This window comes from Lampetra planeri, chromosome 25 (genome assembly GCF_965212315.1).
Source record: "Lampetra planeri chromosome 25, kcLamPlan1.2.h2, whole genome shotgun sequence".
In the NCBI taxonomy this organism is placed as follows: domain Eukaryota; kingdom Metazoa; phylum Chordata; class Hyperoartia; order Petromyzontiformes; family Petromyzontidae; genus Lampetra; species Lampetra planeri.
Genome location: NC_136131.1, coordinates 12,972,839 through 12,995,808, shown reverse-complemented (window position 1 = coordinate 12,995,808; position 22,970 = coordinate 12,972,839). Strand labels below are relative to the sequence as shown.

Sequence of the window (22,970 nt, the reverse complement as noted above, 5' to 3'; positions counted from 1 at the left end):
CTACGTGTTAAACTGATCTTAGATGTAGTTGGGATACCTACACTTTCCCTGACTACACGTGACCCTCCAATCAACTGGGGTGTAGCCGTTAACACTGCTGGTTGGAGAGAGACAACGGTTAACTCCACTACGTGGAGAAAATGCACACATAGCGAGGGTTAACATTCACCACGACCATCTGGCCACTTTGTGTAGCATCTGTTTCCGAACAGGATGAACAACTGGTTCTCATGGCTGCTTTAGTCCTGACATCTTGAAATCTCTGGTGGTCACCCATTCAAATAGTAACGAGATTCAACTGTGCTTAGTTTCCAATATCCGATGAGATAGGTGCATTTAAAGAGTGCTTTGGTCATTGGATGATGGACTAATCGGGGGACATATTTGATCACATGAATTAAAATGTGTGTAATATGCTTTATAAACAGATGTATACAGTTACTCCTGTAGAGTATTCACTTTATAATTAATATCTGATATCCTGCATGCAGAGCTTCAACAATGCTTTGTGAGCAAAATCCTGTGAGCTAAATTGAAAAGGGAAAGCTTATAGTGCTATCCATTCAAATCAATCCATCTACTCACATCATATGCCAAGAACAAACTGAAATGTAATTCTGTGTAAGATATGTTTATATGCATGCGTAAACATGCTGCACAACGATTTAGTGAGTTTATAAGTGAAATAAAAAACGCCGCTTTGAAGTTTTAGACTAATCCAATCCAAATTCTGCTTTGCAGCATTATTGTTTTACATTTTTTCTGAGGCTACACATCAAATGAGACAATATACTGTCGCAATAGCTTAACAGTGCTAAAGTGGACATGTTTGTATGTGTTTTTTCGTGTAAAAGTTACATATGTATAGTCAAATTGTGCATGTACACGTAGCATTATTCTAACAATACACAAAAGCAAATGAAAAGTTTTATAGGAACATTAATTATTTATTCATCATTCATTCACTTATAAATTTTATACACTGTATAGTGACACTTCAAATAAAAAAAAAACAAGGTTCAAGCTTGATTACAAAGTCACTTCCTTAAGCACCAAAATGCCATATTTTGAATATAGTTTTGCATAGAAAAAAAGAGAGCAGCACCACTATGACAGAACGTGTATTCAACAAACGCGCACACACTTTGGAATTACGACTGCGCAGGTTTTCACGGTTGTGCCACACAGCTCTAAGACGTGTTTCCTTTTTGAGCAGCAAGTTGTCCATCGTGCCAAACGGCACGCAGCACGACCCACACAAACGTCGACGAGTGCTCTGGAATTACATGTGGATCAGCAGCTCACGTGGAAGGGCGGTGACACTGTGACTCCACTCTTATCTGACGAAAACGTGTCATTCCTGACCATGGCCGTCGATTCTGCCATAGGTTCCTTGAGCTCGCGTTTTGCGCAGTAGCTTCTGAAGCACGACACCACCCCGAAAAGCAGAGCGCTCAGAATCATGGCCATGCCGCTGACGAGGAAGGCTGCCGTGTAGGTGCCTGTGATGTCCACCAGCCAACCTGGCAGAACGGCATAACCAGCAGCATACACACCGCGGCCACCCGGCAGTTTCAATGGCAAGAACAAAATAATCAAGATTAAGGTGTCATGGCCAAGGCCTTTGTTAACCAACACACTTCGCCAACTCTTTCTACCATCTGCCATCTGCCAGATCTGCCGCTGCTGCACAGTAGGCATGCTACCTCCGAGATCTGTCATATCAGTATCCCACCATTTGGTCTTAGGTCCCCCCCCTCTCGGTCATCAGACTCGTGGATACCATTGCAGTGTCTGTCTTAGTAAATGGCTCCGCTCCATCCTCACGCACGTCCCACCCAGCGCAACCTGTTTTTTTAACGATAACTACACCACTTGCCTGCCATGTGCTCCTCCAGACTTCTGCATTGTTTATCCTGCCTTGCCACCACATTTCTAGAATCCCGTCTCAGATAATTGTGCCCGAATGCCAACAACTTTTTTCTTACTGTTTCCAGTCCATCTCTCTTGCTTCACACAGTTACAGATAGCATGTATGTCTCCTATATAATTTTCTTTACATTCAGACTTACCTCTCACCTCTTCCAAAAGTGATTTCCATAGCCCATCAAACACTTGACCTTTGAAAGCAATGTTCTTCTTTGCCTCCTTGTCAAAGCGCCCTACATTATGGTCATTACTTCCCAAGTATACAGTCTTCTCCTGACCTCAACCTTGTCTCCTCTTACAAAGGACTTGTGGTCCTAATACAGAAGTCCCGTTTATAACGACCACCAAGCCTAACGGTTTTACGCAAACAACACATCAAGACCAGTGAACATGTTTGGCACATGAATTCATTCACATTCAGACTAAGATTGATTCCAACCTCTTTCTTAGTAATGTTCTTTAATATATTTTTGCCTATGACCAAATCACCAAGATAGCACCCGATCTCATCAGATATCAGAAACTAAGCAGGGTTGAGCCAACTGGCGGAGCCAGGTGGGGTGGCACGTGCCCCTCCAATGATCCAATCGAAATCCCTAATTTCAATCGGATCTTTGAGGTTTATTAGTAATAAATCGGCATTTTGCGACCCCCACTGCCACTGTGTAGCATATTATTACGTGCCAGGGACTCTATGAGATGATAGGACAATAGTCTGAGTCCATAATTGGCAATAAGCAACTGCGCACACAATTGTGCGCAGTTGCGTATACAGAACAAGACTTCCCTGAAGGCTTAACTTCAGCGAGCGCGATGCCGATCACACACGGTTCGAATTCGACGCTCGATCGATGGCTGTGCCATCGCCGCATACGCATCGAATAAAAATCAAGGGACAAGTCCTTACTAACAACTCCTATCATTTTTCATTGCTAGAGGGGTTGCCCCCAGTGGCGGCTCCTGCAAAATCTCTCAGGGGGGGCAAATGTCTGGATGATTGATAAGGATAAGGTCCACCCATGCAAAGGATAAATTAACAGCTTAAGCATGTAAAGGCAACTTCACTTCTTTAATATTAATGAAAAATAAAGTGACTCTTACAATACATCTTGTTTGTTTCTATACTCACTATTAATACAATCCACTCATGTTTCTTTTATTAAAGATTCCACTAGGTGGCGACAAATAATTTTGTTGGATGAAACGTGCTTACGTATGATGACGTTAGCACGTATGATGACGTAAGCACGTTAGTGCGAGCCCTCCCGGAAGCCATAGAGAATGCATTGCAGCGCCCCCCGTTCGAAAAAAAACATCTTTGAATGTAAGTCTATGGGACCACTCGGGGCGATTCTCAGCCGGAAGGAAATCGCCCAAAAAGAGGCGGTACTCCACAGAACGTAGCATGACGCTGATTGGACTATATCCAGAGGCACAGTGACGGCTAGCGTGACTCTGTGGTTGAATGACATTGGTGGTGCGTCGCCCAATCGCCCTAATGAAGAAACCGCCCCTGGTTGCCCCCCCTACCTGAAAATCCTGGCGCCGCCATTGGTTGAGCCTGGATAGTGCTCGGAAGGGCGACCACCATGCATAACACAGGTACTGTAGGCTAATGAAAATGTTAATGTCCTGTATCATGCTTTCACATCTGTGCTATTTGGCTGCGATACATTTCCACGCGATAAGCCACTTAATTAAGCTATCATTCGTGACCAGCAAAATAGCTATATAGCTTAGTGAGCCTTACATGGTAAAATAAAAAATAGTTTATTTTAAGTTCGCCCAAGTCACCCAAATCACACCTCACCTGCCACCGGCGGCGCTATCAGGTAGGGCACGGCATGCATGAAGAAGACGAGGCCCACGGCGCTGGAGACGTGGATGGGGCCGACCAGGTCGGCTGTCACCACGGAGATGAGGGTCACGTACGCCCCGTCAAAGTAGCCGTAAAGCACGGCGTACACCATGAGCAGCGGGAAGCTGGCCATGAGTGGCAGCAGGAGTGACCACACGCCCTCCAGCCCCACGGCCACCATGTAGAAGAGGCCTCTGTGCTTGCGCACACTCCTGGGAGGTGAAGGGGCACACACGAGAGCACTGTTCGTGACGTCAACGTTTTTATTTATATAATTAGAAGCATTGTTGTTGTTATCCCAAGTGCTGTTCCAATTGTAGAAAGGAAATCGTGTTATGAGAGGCATAATTTTTGCAGCTGACATAACAACAGCCTGTGTCAGAGAATTGCTCCAACATTCGACTTCACAGAACTACTTCCGAAGCCACTAACAACTTCTAGCTGCCTTGCAATCGAGCAGGTGGGAAGGGCCAGCAAAAGAGTGAAAGTGTCTCCCTGCTCAAATTAACTTCAAGGTAGCTTCTCTTGGTCCTGGACCAGTGGTGGAAATTCCACATTCCCATGGTAAGGGACAGTCCATAGAATCTCCCCTCATAATGGTACAATTTTACTCATCCTCAAGCAATACTAAAATTGGAACGCTAAATGTACCAACTACAGACAGTTATCTTCTTGGTTCTTTCGGTAAAGTCACGTAGAAGGGAAGTAATAAAATAATAAAAATAAAACATAATAAAACAATTCTCACGACGTTTCGGCCACAACGCAAGCAGCCGAAACGTCGTGAGAATTGTTTTATTATGTTTTATTTTTATTATTTTATTACTTCCCTTCTACGTGACTTTACCGAAAGAACCAAGAAGATGAATCCCTGCAGTCACGAAAGCTTTAAATCGAAATACAGACAGTTACTCTGCCTGCAAACATTGATAGCTCTTTTTCGCACCTAACATAAAGCATAGTTGGCTAGGAACGGTGCGAAAGAAGTTCAACATACGTACAGAAGTTCACTGCTGGATGAAGATCTCCCCATGTGGTATCTGACACTGGTCATTGCTGGTTGGTAAAGAAAGGGGGGAGGGACCCGTTTTAGATATCACTCATCACTGATGTTAGCCATAGATGACAATCAAACTCGGGTAAACTGGGCGATTACCGCTGCACCATTCCTCCAGCACACGATGGAACTCTGCGCGATCAACAACCCCCGCCACCGAATCGCACACCACACCAAATGGTGAAGCGTCCCCGGTTGCATTCCAACTGCACTCTAGGTGTGGGGGGGGAGGACACGTGACGGGTTGGAGAGAGACGGGGGGGGGCCTCACGGCCTGTCGGTGAGCCAGCCGTAGGAGATGTTCCCGGCGATGTCGACGATTCCCAAAACGGACAGCAGCAGCGCGGCCATGCCCGGCGGGACGCCGTGCGACTGCGCGTACGGCACGAGGTACACGAAGGGCGTGCTGCACCCGTACGCCATGAGCATCACCGACGCCCAGAACACGACGAACTCGCGCTGCACCACGAAGCCGTAGTTGCGCCGCAGCTTGCCGGCTGCATTGACCAGCCGGCCCCACGCCCCCCGCGCGCGCCCTCCGGCTGCGGTGCTGCAGCCGCGGTTGGGCGGCCCCGCCACCGCCACAGTCCACGCCTCGATGCCGGGGTCCGCGCGAAAGACGGGAGGGACGGCCCTCGCGTCGGTGCCGTTGTTGCCGTTCCCCACACTCGGTTCCAATTCGGCCTGGAGAGTGACATGATTGTCAAGGGCGCCGTTGTTAACACCGCCGCCATCGGGCGTTTTTTTTCTCCCTTGGCGTTCTACCTCGCACCACCGATTAGCACGGTTGACTACGTACGGTGTGAAAGAAGTTCAATATACACATACATATGTTGACTCTTGGTACCACCCAAGGTAGAATGGCCCACGGATTAAGCAATCTCTGATCCACACTAGGGGGCAGCACTTTCCCATCTGTCTTGCCGACAAGTGTAATTCTCGTTGCATAACAGGAATACTGATGTATATGTATTATAAGAGATAGAATTTCTACATATTGAGAACACAATCAAGTTTATTGTGATGTTTGCGGAGGCAATGACAAATGGGTTGAGACCATGTATGTATGTATGTGGAACTTTTTCGCACTATACGTAGCCAACCGTACTAATCAGAGGTCAGGGGAAGGACAACAAACTAAACACAAAAAGCAGTTCTAAAGAAAGTAGTTAATCAACTGGCTATGCTGGAGAAACCAAGTTTTAATCACGGATGACTGCCTGGATTCGAGACTACGATTTTAGGCAGTGCCAGCTCAGTTCTGACATCTGTGGCCACCCGGCCTCCTCCACGAAGCAACGTTTAAGTCCACTTCCATTGGCCGTGTGCAGAAATCTGCATCACAAAAGTTTTGATGCCCTTAGCGGAATTTGCATCTCCTCCGTGCCACCCCCCCTGCCCGAACCTGCAGATGGATGGGGCGGAGGAGGGCGCCGCAGACGCACAGGTTGGAGACGAACGCCCCGAGCAGCAGCAGAGCCCCGCGCCAGGAGAACACGTCGAGCAGGTACTGGACGAGCGGCGCCAGCAGGAACGTTCCCACGCCGCTGCCGGACATGGCGAGGCCCGTGGCGAGCGCCCGCCGCCGCCGGAAGTACTTGGTGACCATGACGATGGACGGGGAGTAGCAAAGCGAGAAGCCAAAGCCTGCGGGGGGGGCATGAAATGTGCGAACAACGGCGGGTCGTCGAATGACCTTCACGAGCGCAGCGTGCTCGCACACGGCCCTTTTGGTCGATCCGCTGCTGGACGAAGGCCTTTCCCATTTTTCCCGTGCTGGTCGAGTCGAGTTTATTTCATTTAACCAGGTGAGAGCTCAGGAGACTGGAATAGTCTCATTTGCAAATGTGACCTGGACCACCGAAATAACAAAAAAGCAAAACAAATCAAATATAATGTGCGGGATGGTGAAGGCAGGGAACGTGGACAACGTTTGTTGCCATTGTTCTTTAATGACCGAAGGCATCTCTGATAATATTATCAGCGACTTCTGTGTATGACTGTAGCCATGAAGACAAAGCCTTCTCCATCAATACGCACGCGAGTTGATTCAATGTGGCGAAGGTGTAGGGAACATATTCTCTGGATTATAAGACGCTCCAAAAAAGTAAAATACACCCCAAACGAGGTGCCTGCTGACAAATAATATTATACATATTTGGTCACACACATGCGCCTAGAAAAGTCAAATATGCACTTTTTATTTAAAATACAGGGAAAGACAGGCTTATCTTACAATTCAGAGAATGCGGTAATTGCTCAGATTCGTGCATGACAACATACTACAGCTGGGCTTGAAATTACCTGCGAACAGGCCGAGGAAGACGTAGAGCATCTCAATGCTGGTGGCAAAGGAGGCCATTATGAACCCCGCGGAGGAGAAGAGACCCCCAGCCATCACTGTGGCGCGGCACCCAAAGTGACTGCTAAGGAGGCTCCCAATCGGTGCTGGGGAAAAAACAAATACAGTATACACGTATTGGGTATATTGTGATAGTCGACAGACAACAGTAAATTTAAAAAATGTAGTCAGATGAGAGAAGAGGCATACACATGAGATAGGAGTGTAGCAAAATAAGTGTAATGTATGTATGCTGAACTTCTTTCACACCGTATGTAGCCAACTATGTTAAATGGATATGTAAACAAGAGATGGCGATGGACTGCAATGAGAGAAGACAGAAGCAGACGAGATAGACATGACAGAGATATTTTTTGTTACGTTAATTTGCTGGTCTCCCGTTTTAGTGTTTTAATTCGAGCTGATGTTTGGTTTACCCCAACATCCGGGGTCAATTGCGCTACTTGGGTCCCCTGTGCTTTTGCTGGGTTTGTTTCTGCCTCGTTCCGCCACTCAGCTGTGGGTCTCCCATCCCTGCCTCATTGCCTCCTTTCCATATCAACAAACAGCCACCAATGTTCTTAGACTTAAACCCGCATATTTGCTGGAGAGGGGCCGCAGTTCACATAATGAAGGGATACTAGAGACAGTTACCATTCCATGTCACAAGTCAAAAACAACTTGGCTGCCCGCTGTAGCTCCAGGGATTTACAGCATGGGTTGCTGCATTAATGTAGAGGTTGTGCAGCCCCTATTTCCTTCCATAATACAGGCTTTATTGGTTAGATCGCGCGAATATATAAATGTGTCGTTAAACCCTCCACCACCCGACACAGCCAATTAGTAAGGTTTGTTACGTAAACAGAACGTGCCAATTCGTTACTAGTACAGCACACCGGTGTGTTTGAGAACAAAGCCACAACATTTACAATCTGAGTACGACGTCTCGCCAGTAATTACAACCGGCATCATCAGCTAGCAGCCAGATTTGTGGACAAATCCTCCTGTTTCGTTCCTTAAATAGAGGGGTAGATGTTGATGACGCCACTTGTGAGCCCTTCTTGAGGGAAGTGGGGGGGGGTTAATGAATACAATGGGTTATCCATTGCCCGGTGGGTTATTTGTCAACATACATTATGCATGCATATTAATGTAAGCTCATTGTTCTTGTACCTCCTGTCGTTTATGTGCACTAAAATAGCAGTACCTGTTATTGTCTATTCACAGGTAATCCCCAATCACATGTGTTGACCTGTATAGACATGTATTTAAACAATGTAGTATTTGATGATTCGCTTCCTTGTTAAACAGTTGCTGAGCACAGGTCCAGAGGCGCAACATGTCAAGCGGGCAGCAACGAAAAGACGCAATCAGTAAGAATGTGAGATATTTGACACACCCCTGTTTGTTTCAATAACCTGGGGCGCTCCCAAATGCATGTCGCTAATTCCAGGATGATCCTTGGAACCTGGCCTCACGACAGAACGTGAATGTGAACAATGAAAATAGCGTACCACACAGCATGGTGAGGCAGTCCACCATCGAGTTAATCCACGCTGTGGTGGCATAGTCCTTCTGAAAGTGGTTCTGAAACTCCATGAAGAAGATTGAGATGCATCTGCAAACCAGCATCGACAAAAAAACCCACGTTATTCTGGCACGCTGTCTTAACCTTTACGATATAACACGAATAATGAGGTCTGCGCAAACTTAAAACGCGTACAACACTATAATTATATAAACTACTGACAGCGTTTCGAGTTCACCAACTGGCATATCCATGTGTGTGTATATTTCAAGCACTTTGTCAATCCACTGCTGTGGGGCTATTTGACCATACTTCACCACGCTGGTTAGTTTGCGTTGGTGAAGAAACGGAACATAGCTGTGGGTGCATAGAAGTACAAAACAACAATTGAATGTTGCTACACTTATGCTGCCCACCATGTGGGCCCCACAGCCTATAACACCCGTCATGCATGGCGGCCGCCCACCCAAGTAGCATCCAGGCTCAACCCTGCTTATCTTCTGAGATTGGAAGATTTTCAGGGTGATTCTATGCTTGTTTCTGTTGCAGAAACTGTACAGTACATACAAATGTGAACATTGTATGTCACTAAATCAGCACATAAAGCGAGTGAGGATGACGGAGTGACCAACGCTAATAATATCCATCTGCCTGTGAGACAGAGGCATGGAGTTTCCCACTTTGGAGTCTTTGGGGTCATGGAGTCCAACACATGATGTCTGCCTCTGGCTGACATAACTTTACTGTTTTCAGCCCTGTGTTAATCCACTGCTAGATGACAGCTACACCCTGCTGTGTCAGTCATGCGGTTGTTTGATTATATTTCACCAGATTGGTCAGTGTGGGTTGGTGACTCAGGACCGGTTCAGACATCACTCGCCACTAATGTTGCTGTGGCCAGGAATCGAAGTCAGGTCGCCAGATTTGCATCGCAAGGTATCGACCACTGAGCCACCTCTCCAGCTCCTGCCTACGTATTTATAACAACTACGAAGAGAGGAGTGGTGGTACAGCAGGTAGTGCACTCTGGCATGAACCTAGCTGCCCACGTTTGATTCCTATACACGTCTAATATCAGTGGTGATTTATATCAGAACCAGTTCTGGGCTCTTCCCCTTCACAGACACTGACAAGCACAGTGAAATATGGTGAAACAACCCCTCATGACTAAAATACATGGGGAAGACCTTTATCCAGCAGTAGACTTACAAAGTAGTGTAAAATAAAACATATATTATTATCCTGAAGCTTGTTGAACTTAGTTTTAACTTGTTTATGGACATTTAAAAATGTCAAAAACTCACCAATTTAAAACACTTTAATTTATGAACGCAGATCGATTAGTGTCAGAAAAACAATGTATTTAAAGACAGAAAGCTCTCCATTTATTTTGGTCCCCAGGGATTGAAAGCAGATTCCGAAAAAACTAATTTCAGACTCAAAAGTGAGCACACGTAATAGGCATGCTTTTCAGACAAAAACACATCTTGGAATTTCAGATGATTTACACTGTTATATATGTACTTGTCTTTGGGTTCACAACTGTGACATCACTTGCCACCACTCGACAACATTTTTAGCAGGAAAACAGCAGAAATTACGTCACATCGTCCAAAATATAACATCTCAACCTGATATTAGATATTTTTGGATTCATATGAAAATTAGGAGTAAAGTACTAAAATATCCGCCACTGGTAATAAGGCATCCACATTTATAGATGCAGTGCTAATTTCTCTAGAACATTACATATTCAAATATAAGAAGGATCATGATTTGGTGACATGAAAAAGTTAATATCAACACAAATGTGTGTACTTAATTACAGACGCATGGCCCTTTGTGAATACTGTACAATGCTGGATGAACAAGGGCCTCCCCATACCGGTTGGGTCATGAAGGTCATTTGACCATACTTCACCGCGCTGGTCAGTGTGGGTTTAAATGGGGAACATAGATGTGGAAGAGAATTAAAAGTACAGTACAACCATGGATTTTGCTACACTGCCTTCTGCTACCAACCACTTATAGCAGTTGCCCATCCAAGCACGATCCAGACTCGACTCTTCTTAGCTTTCGAAATCTGACCTGATTGTGCGCATTTCGGGTGATTTTGGTCATCATTAGTTAATAATATTTTTGTTATTACTAAACATTATCTGTGGCATTTGAAAGATATCAAACTACTATCTCCCCTACATGCTATCCTTCTCCATGGTTATCGTGCCCATTTTTATTAAATCTATGACGTTGTTTGTTTAGGGCTTGCCACTATTATTTTCAGTGTGTGGCCACTTCCTGCTGGTATCATGGTTCGTCCTCATCATCAGCCATGGTCAATCCACTGTTGGATGAAGCCCTCCCCAAGGCACCTCTCAATGTAATAATCCACCCAGCATGCAATGTTTACAAAGGTTAAAGCCCACATGGCATATTTCAGCAAATTGCAGAGTTATAACACAAATGGATGATGGGCTCAAAGCAGGCAATGCTATGAATATGAAAATTTCAGTTATTATTTATAGAGATATAGTTTGAAAACAACTGAAAAGATATGTTGAATAAAATGTACATCCAAAGATAAAATGCATGACCAATTCAATATTATAAATAATGAGTCTAAAATAGATTGGCTTGCCCTACCTGTTTTATGTCTGGCCCTATTCATAAGCAGTGCCCAGCAACAGTGTGACTCGTCATAGCCAATGACCCACTGCTCGTGTGGCTACCATGCATAGTTTTGTAATGCAGAATTTGTGAAGGGGACATTTGGAAAGTGAAACCTACATTGGGGTTCTTCAGTAAGCGATACTCAACAAGCTCGGCCACCCAAAAATATGATTTACACTGCTGGAAATATATTTTTTTAGATGCTACATTCTCACTTTGCCTAATCTGGCAATGTTAACGTATGAAGAAGAATAAAGTGACAATGAAATATTTAACCCGCATGACCCATGTGGTGTGAGGGTAGGCCCTAGTCCAGCAGTGGATGAGTGCAATGGCTGTGCTGTGCATCTCCACTTTGTTTTAGATTCGATGCCAATGCTCTGCAGGTTTATTTTAAACTTGGGAGATAGATTTCTGCTTTTGGACACACTTTGCAGATTGCTTTAACTGACTGCGTTCATATTATTTAAGTTGTGTTATTTATATGTTGTCATTTAGATTGCTGAAATGTTTGCTCACGAGATATCTAACAAACGAGGCAGTTGAAGCCAACACGGTTCCAAAATTATGAATGAATCAGAAATTGTGTACACCAAGCAGCTCTAAGCAGCACTTCAATGACAAGCAACCCATTGATCCTCCTGTCTTGCACATTCGGTGACACTCACACAAGCTGCTGAGCTAACGTGGCAGTGATCCTTTACATGCGTTGAGGTCAAGTCCACCGATTATTGCATAGAAGGTTTGGAAATACTTAACTGTGCCGTTTAACAAATTGACAAATCTTCCGCAAATTCATGACTGTCATGGACAGCCGGGTCTATAAAAAGAGTTGCAGTTATATTGGGGAGACTGTAGCCGCAGACTCAAGTTCTTGATTGACTTGCCCAGCGACGTGAATGGGCTGTGAAACTCACGCAGAATCATGTGCAGTGCGCGGTGGTGATATGTTAACTGCCTCGCCTGGTTTACAGGAGTTCGTGGGTTCGATTCCGATCCTGATGGCTGTATGTTTTTATGCACATGGCTGCATGGGACAAATTGTACTACAGCTGTAGTGGGATTCAGGATTGGAAAGAATCAAGTGGTTTCTTGCACCGCAACCACTTGATTGAAAACAGCAGAAATTACGTCACATCGTGGGCACGGTTCTTGCACATGTATCACCCGCGGATTGCGGGGGTGGGGATGTGAATACGGGGCGAGTGGCGGCAGCTGTAGAACAGAGGGGGGCACGACGACTCATAAGTTATCGGATGCCCAACGAGGCAGGCTGCGCGCGCTTCTCTTCGAATTTTCTGACGTTTTTAGCAAGGGGAAGTATGACATCGGTCGCTCACCCCTGTTGCAGCATCGTATTGATATGGGGAGCACTGCCCCCATTCGTCAAAACCCCTATAGGTTAGGCCCCAAGGAGAAAGATCACGTGCGTGTCACGGTCAACGAGATGTTGGCCACAGACATTATTTCCCCATCCAATAGCCCGTGGGGGGCCCCCATAGTACTTGTGAAAAAACAGGACAGAAGTCTATGGTTTCGTGTTGATTTTCGCAAGCTTAACAAACTGTGTCAGTTGCTGACGCGTATCCACTCCCTAGAATGGATGCTTCTTTGGATGCTCTATCTGGGGCGTGTTGTTTTTCCACTCTTAGATGACGATTTTAGGCTAAGACGGCATTCCGTACGCCACAAGGGTTGTTTGAATTTAATCGACTTCTGATGGGGCTCCACTCAGCCCCAGCTACATTCCAACGTCTTATGGAACTGGTGATGGGATGCTTGCCTAATATACCTTGATGATGTCATTGTCTTTGTTCGTACTTTTGATAAACACTTAGACAGATTGCGTGCCATTTTCCTGTAAATGCGGGCGGCAAACCTCAAATTCAAGCCACAAAAATGTAATCTCTTGCAACGATCAGTGTGCTACCTCGGCCACATTGTCAGTGAGTCAGGGCTAGCGATGGACCCAGAAAAAACTGCTTGCGTTCGGACCTGGCCGACGCCCAAGTCGGTGGGCGACGTGCGAACTTTCATTCGGTTCGCTTCCTATTATCGTCGCTTTGTGCCGGGTTTGACCACCGTTGCAAAGCCACTCCAAGTCGTTACCTCCAAAGGACAAAAATTTCTATGGGGGAAGGAGGTGGCCGCGTTCGTCATGTTGCGTGACGGCCTGGTGAACGCCCCTCCCCTCCACTACCCCGATTTTTCTCTACCATTCATCCTAGACACGGATGTGAGCAACCTGGGATTGGTGCTGTGTTGTCTCAAGTGTTAAACGATGTGGAGTGTGTGGTTGCCTACGAGAGTTGGGTACTGTCTCCAACCGAGCAACGCTACTGTGTAACGCGCCGGGAACTGCTGGCCATCTTCCATGTCATCCAGCAGTACCATCCGTACCTGTACGGTTGACGGTTTGAGGTGCGCTCAGACCACGCTGCTCTACAGTACGCGTTGCGGGTTGAGCAGCCGTTAGGCCAGCTCTCCAGGTGGTTGGAGGTCCTCCAGGACTACTCCTCTAGTCTTGCGTACAGAAAGGGAACTCGCCACGTTAACGCCGACGCTTTGTCGCTGCTGCCATCGAGCGAGCGCTGTGCATGCCTTACGGGGTCTGATAATAGGGCACCGCAGTGGAGAGATGTTAACTCCCTCGCCTGGTATGCAGGAGGTTGTGGGTTTGATCCTGACCCTGACGAACGTGTAGTGACATCGCTGGATGTCACCATGTTGTGGGTGTAGTACCGACCCTAGAGGGGCACGGTGTGCGTTGAGTAACAGCGCTGGATGGCACCAGGCTGTAAGTGCAGTGCCGGCCCTACAGGACACGGTGTGTGGGTGCCGACCAAAGGGGAAGGTCGTGTGAGGCCATGGCACTCTGGCTAGAGGGGTCACGTGATAGGGACCCAGGTCCTTCCCGATGGTTCTGCAAGGTGGACGTGGCCAAGGGCGGAGCCGGCCACGCCGCAGAGAATACAAGCCGAGTCTAGGGGTCGGCACGGTTTGAACCGACTCAAACTGGTTTCAAATTGAGCAAACCAAACCAAACCAGCGACGACTGAACCAAACCAAACCAAAACCAAACCAAACTAAGCTAAACCAAACCTCTTGAGTTGGCTTGAACCGAAAAGATGCGCGGCAAACAATATTCGCATTCAATACAAATATCAAGTGTATTAATCGCTAATTTCTACGCAGGCTTTCTTCATATTGAGATTCACTAGCAAGTACTGGACGACGATGTCGTCCACAGCCATCTCCTCAAGCTTGGCACGCCCAATGTCCTTGAACGCAGTGTGGTAGTTCAATGGCAGTGAAACCCCAACACTAGGCAACATCCGCGCCCACGAGCGCACACACATCTCGGCCTTGAACGTGCACTTGTGCAAGTTTGGTCGGTCGAGAAAGGAGCGCTTGGCGGCCGAGTTTGCTCTCTCGGAGGGCACGGACTACGCCGGGATAGGCAAATAGTCGAGGGCCACGCGTCGTAGGCGCGGGTACTTGCCGCCGTACAGCTTCCACCACTCGACGACGTCCATGCTCAGGTCCTGAGTCGGCTCAAGCAGGAAGCGGTCGACCTCGGAGGCGGCGCCGTCGTGAGCGTTGGGCGCGTAGACCATGTCAAAGAGGATGTTAATGCCGCCACGCGGCGCCGCCTTCGGCGCCGCGTCCGTCGTCAACGCTGGGTAGCGCTGGTTGAGAATGTCCGTCATCATGTCCTTGATATTGCTGTACTCGGTGCTCGAGGCCGCGGGCTTGGGGTGGCGCAGGTCGAGAAAGCGGGCGACGCGGCTTTGTTCGGACGAGAGAAGGTCGCTGTACTTGACCATGTAGTCGGAGATGGTCACGGCGGCCAAGCTCACGACCACATGAGGACTCGGGCGGTGGGTCATGCAGTGGCTCAAGAGAGCCTCCTGCGCCGTGATGGCGTTCGAGATGGTGCAGTACTCCTCGGCGCCCATGGCATCAGAGATGGCCGCCGGCTTCTCCAAGAACTGGCAGAGCAGCGCCGCCTGCTCCCACTGCTCGTCCGACAAGCCGGCCTGGCTCCGCGACCAGCCGGGCTCAAGGCAGATGGCGTCGATCACTTGGCGCTGCCTTAGCGACGCCGTGAGCATCACGTACGTGCTACCCCAACGTGTGACCACGTCGAGGCAAGGCGGCTGCAGCGGGCACTTGAGGTAGTGCCGCGCGAGCGACGTGTAGGCCGCCCTCTTCGTCTTGCTCTTGCGGATAGCGCCGAGCGTCGCGCGGAGGCTGCGCAGCAGTGTCTCGAACGCGCCGAATGAGGCCTTGACGCCGAGGTTGACGCAGTGCGTGATGCACCGCAAGCAGCACGTCGAGCGCAGGTTGCTCCCCTCGAGGAGCGTGAGGGACTTGGCGGATGCGACGGCGTCAGAACCGCTGTCGGTGACGACGGCGAGCAGGCGCGGCCACACGCCAAAGTCGTCGAGCAGCTCATGCAGGCGCTGCGCCATGCGCTTGCCCACGCCTTCGCCCGGGGCCACCCAAAAGAAGTCAATGATGCAGTTGCACATGGAGAACGACGCCGGGTCCATCCAGTGGAGGGTGACCGAGAAGAAGCCGGTCATGGCGTCGTTTGTCCAACCGTCGTAGGTCAAGGAGACGCAAGAGCCAAAAGTAGTAAAGTACTGTAGCACGAGTAGCTTGAGGACGACATACATCTCGAGCATGCGGCGCTTGACCGTGCGCTCAGACTTGGGCTCGTAACCCGGGGCAGCTCGTTGAAGAAGAGTCGTAAAGGGATCCGATGTTACGTGTTTATGGCCTAGACCACTCATCGCGATGTACTCGGCGACAAAGCTGTCCATGGCCTTGCTCGCGTGCGCTGACATGGGCGTGGCCATCTTGGACTGCACGAGCAAACCCTTCCCCGTCGGCGGCGACGTGACGACCGTGGGCGACTCGGGGTCGACGATCCCATGGGTCTTGAGATGCTTGATATGGGTGCCTGAGGAGGTGGAGCCCGCGTACTGGAGGGTGCAGATCTTGCAGGTCCGGCTCTGCACGTCGCCCGCGGCCTGGCTCGTCTCAAAGTACTCGTCGTGCCACAGCGCTCGGGACACACGGGCCTTCTTGGGCTTGGGCTGCGTCGCGGTCTGCAGCGCTGCGGCGCCGAGGGTGCGCATGAGGCTCTGCCGCGTGTCGCCGCGCGTGGCGTCCGGGCTCTCACGTTCGCTCGCCATCGGCTCCTCGTCGCTACCGGCGTGTTTGGTCTCTTCCACGTCGTGGATGAGATACCTTGTGATGCTGGAGCCGCCGGGGATGGCGCCGTCTTGAGCCGCTCGAGCCATGGAGATGCAATTGCAAAGTGAATTCGCAGGCAAAGGCAACTACAGCATGTCCTTTCGTGTCGCCTTTACAACCAACCAAACTAGTTTGAGCCGGTTCCACCCTGTCCGAGCCAAACCGAGTCGGTTTTCGTAGCCCCAAACCAAACCGAACCAGTTCAAACAGAGCCAAACCAAACCGATTTGGTTCGGTTCAAACCGCGGTTTGGTGGTTTGAGCCAAACCGTGCCGACCCCTAGCCGAGTCCCGAGAGGGACCAGGGTTGTTCATCCTGGGAAAAGAACCCTTCGTCTACGATCTCCGTTCTACGAGTCTTCCAGCACATGGACCCAGGCAGATGCTGTTGGTCCCCGGTCCGTAGTAACAGTTACATGGTAACTAGTGTAGTAATTAGTGTAGTAACTAGCGTAGTTAACTAGTGTAGTTAGCTGGGTGGTCATCGCCTGAGGTTGTTATTCTGTTAAGGGGAAGTTACCCCATGTGTTGGAACTAAATAAATGCGCTGCCTCCAAAGTCTACGTCTGCGACTCAGTTGAACCCACTTCACCTGTATTTTTAGAGTTTGCATGTTCTCCCCGTGGTCGTGTGGATTTTTCTCTGGGTCCTCCGGTTTTTCCTCCAAATTTAGAATCAACGTCCTATAAATTTCCACGTGATAAGCCAATTTGTTGGGCTATCGTTTGTGGCTAGGTCGCTTCTGAAAAAGAGCATTACAGCTTAGTGGGCCTTACCTGGTAAATTAAAAAAATATATAGTATAGTTTTAGCATATCTGGTAATGAAGACGTGGACATGACATCAAAACAATAACAACGATGGTAGCGCGCCGGTGCTCGTTTGCAACTGCGGTCGCGACGTGGTATGACGTGCCCACCTGGTGACAGCGCGCGTACAGACGTTGACGATGAAGCAGGCGAGGACCACCATCCAGCCCCACCCCCCGTCAGGGGGCTGCGGCAGCACCGACCCTCGGCCCCGCATGCTCGCTCAGTGCCGCGGCCGCCGTCCGCGTCTGATCAGCGCCACCGCCGCCCCTCGCACTTCTCCACTGGGGTTCAGTACCGCTTGGACTCGCGCGACATTGCCGCGGCCCTGAGCCCTGCGGGGAAAAAGGGAAGACAAAATGTTTGCATCTTATGAAACAACATTTCATTTTTTTCAGAATTATACGTACATTTGCCCCAATTTTATCCCAATTGTGCTCTAGGTATCATGGCACGAGACAAGATATTAATACGAGTCTCTCACAAAACTGTCCTCTGAGATTCCTTCCAATGAACTCTGTTGACATAGTCAGCACTTTCCCACCCGCTTCGAATAAGAGTCAAACCAATGTTATATTTCTATATTACATTTAGAACCAAATTAATGTGATGAGGTTTTTTTTTGTGCAGTCACTGGTGACCTGGTTAAATCACAGGCAATTTCCTGGATTTGAACCCAGGATCTCAGCGGTTCCGAACACAGCCCTCTGACCTCTGAGCTACCCTGCCTACACACAAAATTAAATAAAAAAAATTACCATCAAAATAGTAATAATAGGTCCATTCGCTCTTTCTCTCCCCTGGCCGCTTCGGGGTGGATTTCCACACAACTCTCTCATTGACATGCTAATTTCTCTGCTCCAGCAGACCCACCTCTCTCTCTCCCCCACCCCCCCCTCTCTCTATTTAATGCCACGACACAGAGGCATTGGGTCTCTGTGTGTCTATGTGTTGTCTCTCTCTGCTTGCGTGTCTGTCTGTGTCTCAGTCTCTGTGTTTTGTCTCTCTCTCAAATTTAGTTCTACCTGATGATAACTGCTTGTGTTGCAATCGAAATGTCGTATTTTATTATTTTATTTATTTTCTTTCTACGTGACTTTACCGAAAGAACCAAAGAGTAATTCCTGCAGTCACGAAAGCCTCAAATCAAGTAATAATAATTTATAGCCCGACGTTAACACAATGCTGGGTGAAGGCTTTCTAACATTATGTTGGCATTTGAGGTTGTATGAACATACTTCACCACACTGGTTAATGCAGCTAGGTGAAAAAATGGCCCAGGATCTATTCAGATATCACTCGCCACTGATGTTAGCGACACTCAGGTTGCTGGGGTTTAGACAGCCATGTGTTAACCAATGCCTCACTGCTCCACCCTTTAAAACATCAATTTCATTTTTAAAAAAGCCACATTGCATGCCTGCTACTGTGTCAGTTACAAGGGTCTTGACAGTTCAACCCTCGTTCCACTCAGCGATTTTACAAGGTGGCATTAAATCATACAATCTGCTCCAAGGTTATACGCGTTCAAGATAATGCATCTTAATTTGCAAGCCAAAACCATCATACAATGACTCACGTGCAAAAAAACCCTTCCTTTAGTCGGCATGGTGAGTGTGATTACAATTTTAAAATATATCATAAAAATTAACACGAGATAAATGTGTTCCCAAGAAAGGAATTGATATTGTGCGTGTGATTCTGGATGCTGCTGTGGTGTAAGTGTAGTGAGTTCAACTGAGTCGCAGACGTATATTTGGAGGCAACACATTTATTGAACTCCAACACACGGGGTAACTTCCCCTTAACAGAATAACAACCTATGGTGGTGACCACCAGGCTAACCACACTAATTACAACGTAACTAGGTACTACGGACCAGGACCACAGCTCGGTTCCAGGTTGAGTCTTGATATTCATTCCCAGCCAAGGCAGTCAAGAAAAGATACATAATGTACAAGAGGACATCTACTGAGGAGATGGAGCGATGAAAGCAGCTCGTGTGCAGATGCTAGGCGGATTGCCACATCGCAGAACTGTAAGAGATGGTGACTTGGGAAGGCCTTCATCTAGGAGTGGATTCATCATGGTTGATGATGATGATGGTGTTTGCACTCAAATGAGCAGGACTGGGCTTGGTGTTCAACTCTGTTGGCAGCCTTAATACAGTGGAAATAAATTCCACTTTGCTGTCAGTCCGGCCTATCTCTCCCATAAGAAGATCACTGCAAATGTAACCACATGCAGTATATTTAACCATAATGGATGTACAACAATGCTATATTCGTCAAATATGCTTTCAGTTCAAGAACAAAACTTGTTAAAAATTACTTATGTAAGTAAAAAAGATATTTAAAATGTCCTCTACAGAGCACAGTACTGCAAGTTGTAATCCACAGTTGACTGAGCTCCTTACACCAAACTTAAGTTTATGTTTTAATGAGTATAGTAGTAAACTTTCCACTTTATATGTATTTGTGTTTTGTCTATTCTCTCCATTTTATTACAATTGTGTTGTTGGCAGCATGTGAGGAATTAGCATGTAACTGGCTATGTTAAAGTCAGAGTTTACATATCAACAGAGGCATTTAGTATTTTGACGCTAAAGAACTGCAACCACCCACTATCATACATGCTAATCTCCCAGTTACATGCTAATTTATGACTTTAACACCCTGCTAATTCTCTCACATTAACACAGCTTACTCAATGCAAAATTCTTCTGTTGACATGTAACCTCCTTTGTCAAGGCGCTCTTCTCCTCCCACCCAGCTTAAAATACGCTGCCAAGCTTAGCAGTGTTCATTGGAGCGCTGTCTCTCACACAGCTCTGTCTTCACCTGAGGACGGCTGCTTGTGTTGTGGCCGAAACGTCGTGAGAATTTAATTTTATGTTTTATTTTTATTATTTCCCTGCTACGTGACTTTACCGAAAGAACCAAGAAGATGTGAAGAACCACAATGCACTGCGTGGCGAGCACGAGACTGTGGCCCTGAATAGCGTCACGACGCAGTCCTCCAAGAGTCGCACCTTGCTGACCGCTGCCGTGAAATAGACTTCAGAGGGCTCATTTTGTTATATGAAGCTGCTTATGAAAATATTAAAGCATTGTTAGTAAAACATAACATTTCTTATTTTTTCAGCAAACAAAAACTACATTTTAAACCAGTCAAGATAATTTCTCAATGCTTTATTCCAATACAATTTAAGAATGTGTGTAGCGTCACGAATGTGCTGTGGTGTAGCTTAATTGGTCTTGCAGTCTGGGTCGTCAGTTGAAACAGTGGTTGCAAGTTTCTTGCATCACCCCCCAGTGTACGCCACAGTGAGTGGATCGGCAGGTCGTGTGTGGTGGAGAAAAGTGTTGGTAACCCCTACCTCTTCCAAGATGTCCTACCAGCTTGAAAAGTGGCATTAGACAGCGAGATTTATATAATAGGATGTGCAGGACATATACGTGGCGATTATTCTTATTTCTTTATTTAACCAGGAATTACAATTTTTAAGAGGGTCCTGCTAAGTTGCACTGTTAGGGGCAATTTTGCTACGAGCTTTCCTCAGTTGAGTAATTTTTCTAATTTGTCAAATTAGACCATGATGCTGGCACAAATGGTCTACTTTTTTTTTTATAACACCACGAGATCTTTAATGCCCACTGTGAAGCAGACGGCACTCGTTCTGGTTAATATAACTCGCAGTATTAACCAGGGCAGCTGTGGGCTTGAACTATGAACGTCTGCAACGAGCGGCAAACACGCTACGCACTCGGCCGTGTCGCCGGAGTTCTTTAAAGTTCGATTTGGCACGCCGATTTCAATTCTGCAAATCAGTATCTAAAGCATACCTAGCCTGAGCCACTCTTGCCAATGAATCACACCACTTCACACTAACAGTTGAGAAAACTGCCAAATATTACCAGTCTCGCATGCACATAAAAAGATAAAAAAGCAGCGTCTGCAGAAAAGAATTGCAAGTGTTTATGAAATGCCACGTGTCCTGCTGGGTGAATGGTGGCTAGAATAAAGCCCACAGAGTCAAGTGGGCAATTATGCATCTTGTGAATCGAAATGTTCTAAGTTTGTACAACACCGCAGGCGTCTATGGCCAAATCACCTGGAATGCATCTGTGGCCAAATCACCTGGAATGCATCTAATCTAATCAGCCCATACAAACTCAGCAGTTTGAGCCTGGTTCGCTCGTGCAAAGAGCGACCACAGGGCGTCAACCAGGAGCTGTGAGCCTGCTGTGGGGCTACGTTGTCAGCAGGCGGCAGTAGAGTAACATCCGTTGTTGTATTGTACTGTACTATGCTCCCTGCACACTCACCATTATGAAGTATGGTACAATAATCCCCATAATCCACATGACGTAGAGGCCCTCATCCAGCAGAGGATTGGAAAGAGAGCCGTACATGTACAGTATTACGTACACAACACTGTAATTTATCACAGGACCACCACAAACTACGGGATAGATTTAAAGTCACTGGGTACACCTATAAGCGTATTTCTATCTAAAAAACTGCTCTATTCTTGCAACCTATGGTTGCTCCAGCCGTTGAGTTTCGCCAACATTTAGAAAGCACACCACCTGCAGAAAAAAGTTGTGACGACAAGCTTCATTTAGACACTTTAATTATGATAATCACCTATCCCTTTAACAGCAGTGATCGTGATAGAATTAACTATAGAGTGGATGCCTCGGATTTCAACTCTCTCCATGTTTGCCTGCCCTTTGCAGTCTTTGTCAGCTGCTTTCGCTGCTTATCAGTCCACGTTATCACACTTGCCATCCAATTGATCTTCGGTCATCCTCCCCTGCTTTTTCTGTATACCATGCCCTGCAAGATTATGTCAAACAGCCCCCCCATTTATTTGTCACATGTCAAATACATTTGTAGTTTTATTTTATTCACCAAGACACTTTCAGGGGAATATTAATAACAGGCTCACATTGCAGCCTTAACTGTGGCTATCTCAGTCCCAATAGAATAGAGTTGTTTTTTCCAGAAAACCTTGGCAATGCTGAATTTGTCCAAACAGCATTTCACTCTGTTGGCTGTACTCTCAGCAACATTTCCGGAGCACTAACGGTTGGCACGAGCTGGTTGCAATGGAAAATTAAGGAAAAGCAAAGGGGTCAATGCAGCTGTTGTTTCATCCAAAGAAATGAAGCGGAAATGGGCAGGACGTGTCTTGAGAACAACTGACGGGAGATGAGAAACGAAACTTCACTGTTGAGTTGGCGACCTCGAGAGGGGAAGAGAAGCAGAGGAAGGCAGAGGAAGAGACGACGGCAGTGGGGTCACATCGCGGTGTTGCGGAGGGTACCACTGGATGGGAGCAGTGAAGGACAGGAGGGACTGGCAGACAGACATTGAGGATTCCTTTGCCCAGCTGTGGTGAGTCATCGGCTGGTAGCAGTGACAAGAACACGAGCTGCTGGTGGCTTGATGTGTAGCAGTGACAAGAACACGAGCTGCTGGTGGTTGCTTGCACTGGTGTGAGGCATTA

The 22,970-nt window shown here is 47.4% G+C and overlaps 1 protein-coding gene across 5 annotated transcripts in view; it reads right to left on the bottom strand.

The window, feature by feature from the left end:
• Positions 1-926: 926 nt before the first annotated feature.
• The window catches only part of LOC144727492 (monocarboxylate transporter 12-like), a 46,660-nt gene continuing 24,616 nt past the window's right edge, over positions 927-22,970 (bottom strand). For all 5 annotated transcript variants that reach the window (XM_078606359.1, XM_078606357.1, XM_078606361.1 and 2 more), the window contains 7 exons: positions 17,566-17,790; positions 8,700-8,803; positions 7,149-7,292; positions 6,250-6,491; positions 5,116-5,528; positions 3,740-3,999; positions 927-1,523 (listed from right to left, as the gene is read on the bottom strand). In XM_078606359.1, coding sequence (XP_078462485.1) covers positions 1,294-1,523; positions 3,740-3,999; positions 5,116-5,528; positions 6,250-6,491; positions 7,149-7,292; positions 8,700-8,803; positions 17,566-17,672 — 1,500 coding nt within the window. In that variant the 5' untranslated portion in view covers positions 17,673-17,790 and the 3' untranslated portion in view covers positions 927-1,293. The remainder of the gene's footprint in view (positions 1,524-3,739; positions 4,000-5,115; positions 5,529-6,249; positions 6,492-7,148; positions 7,293-8,699; positions 8,804-17,565; positions 17,791-22,970) is intronic.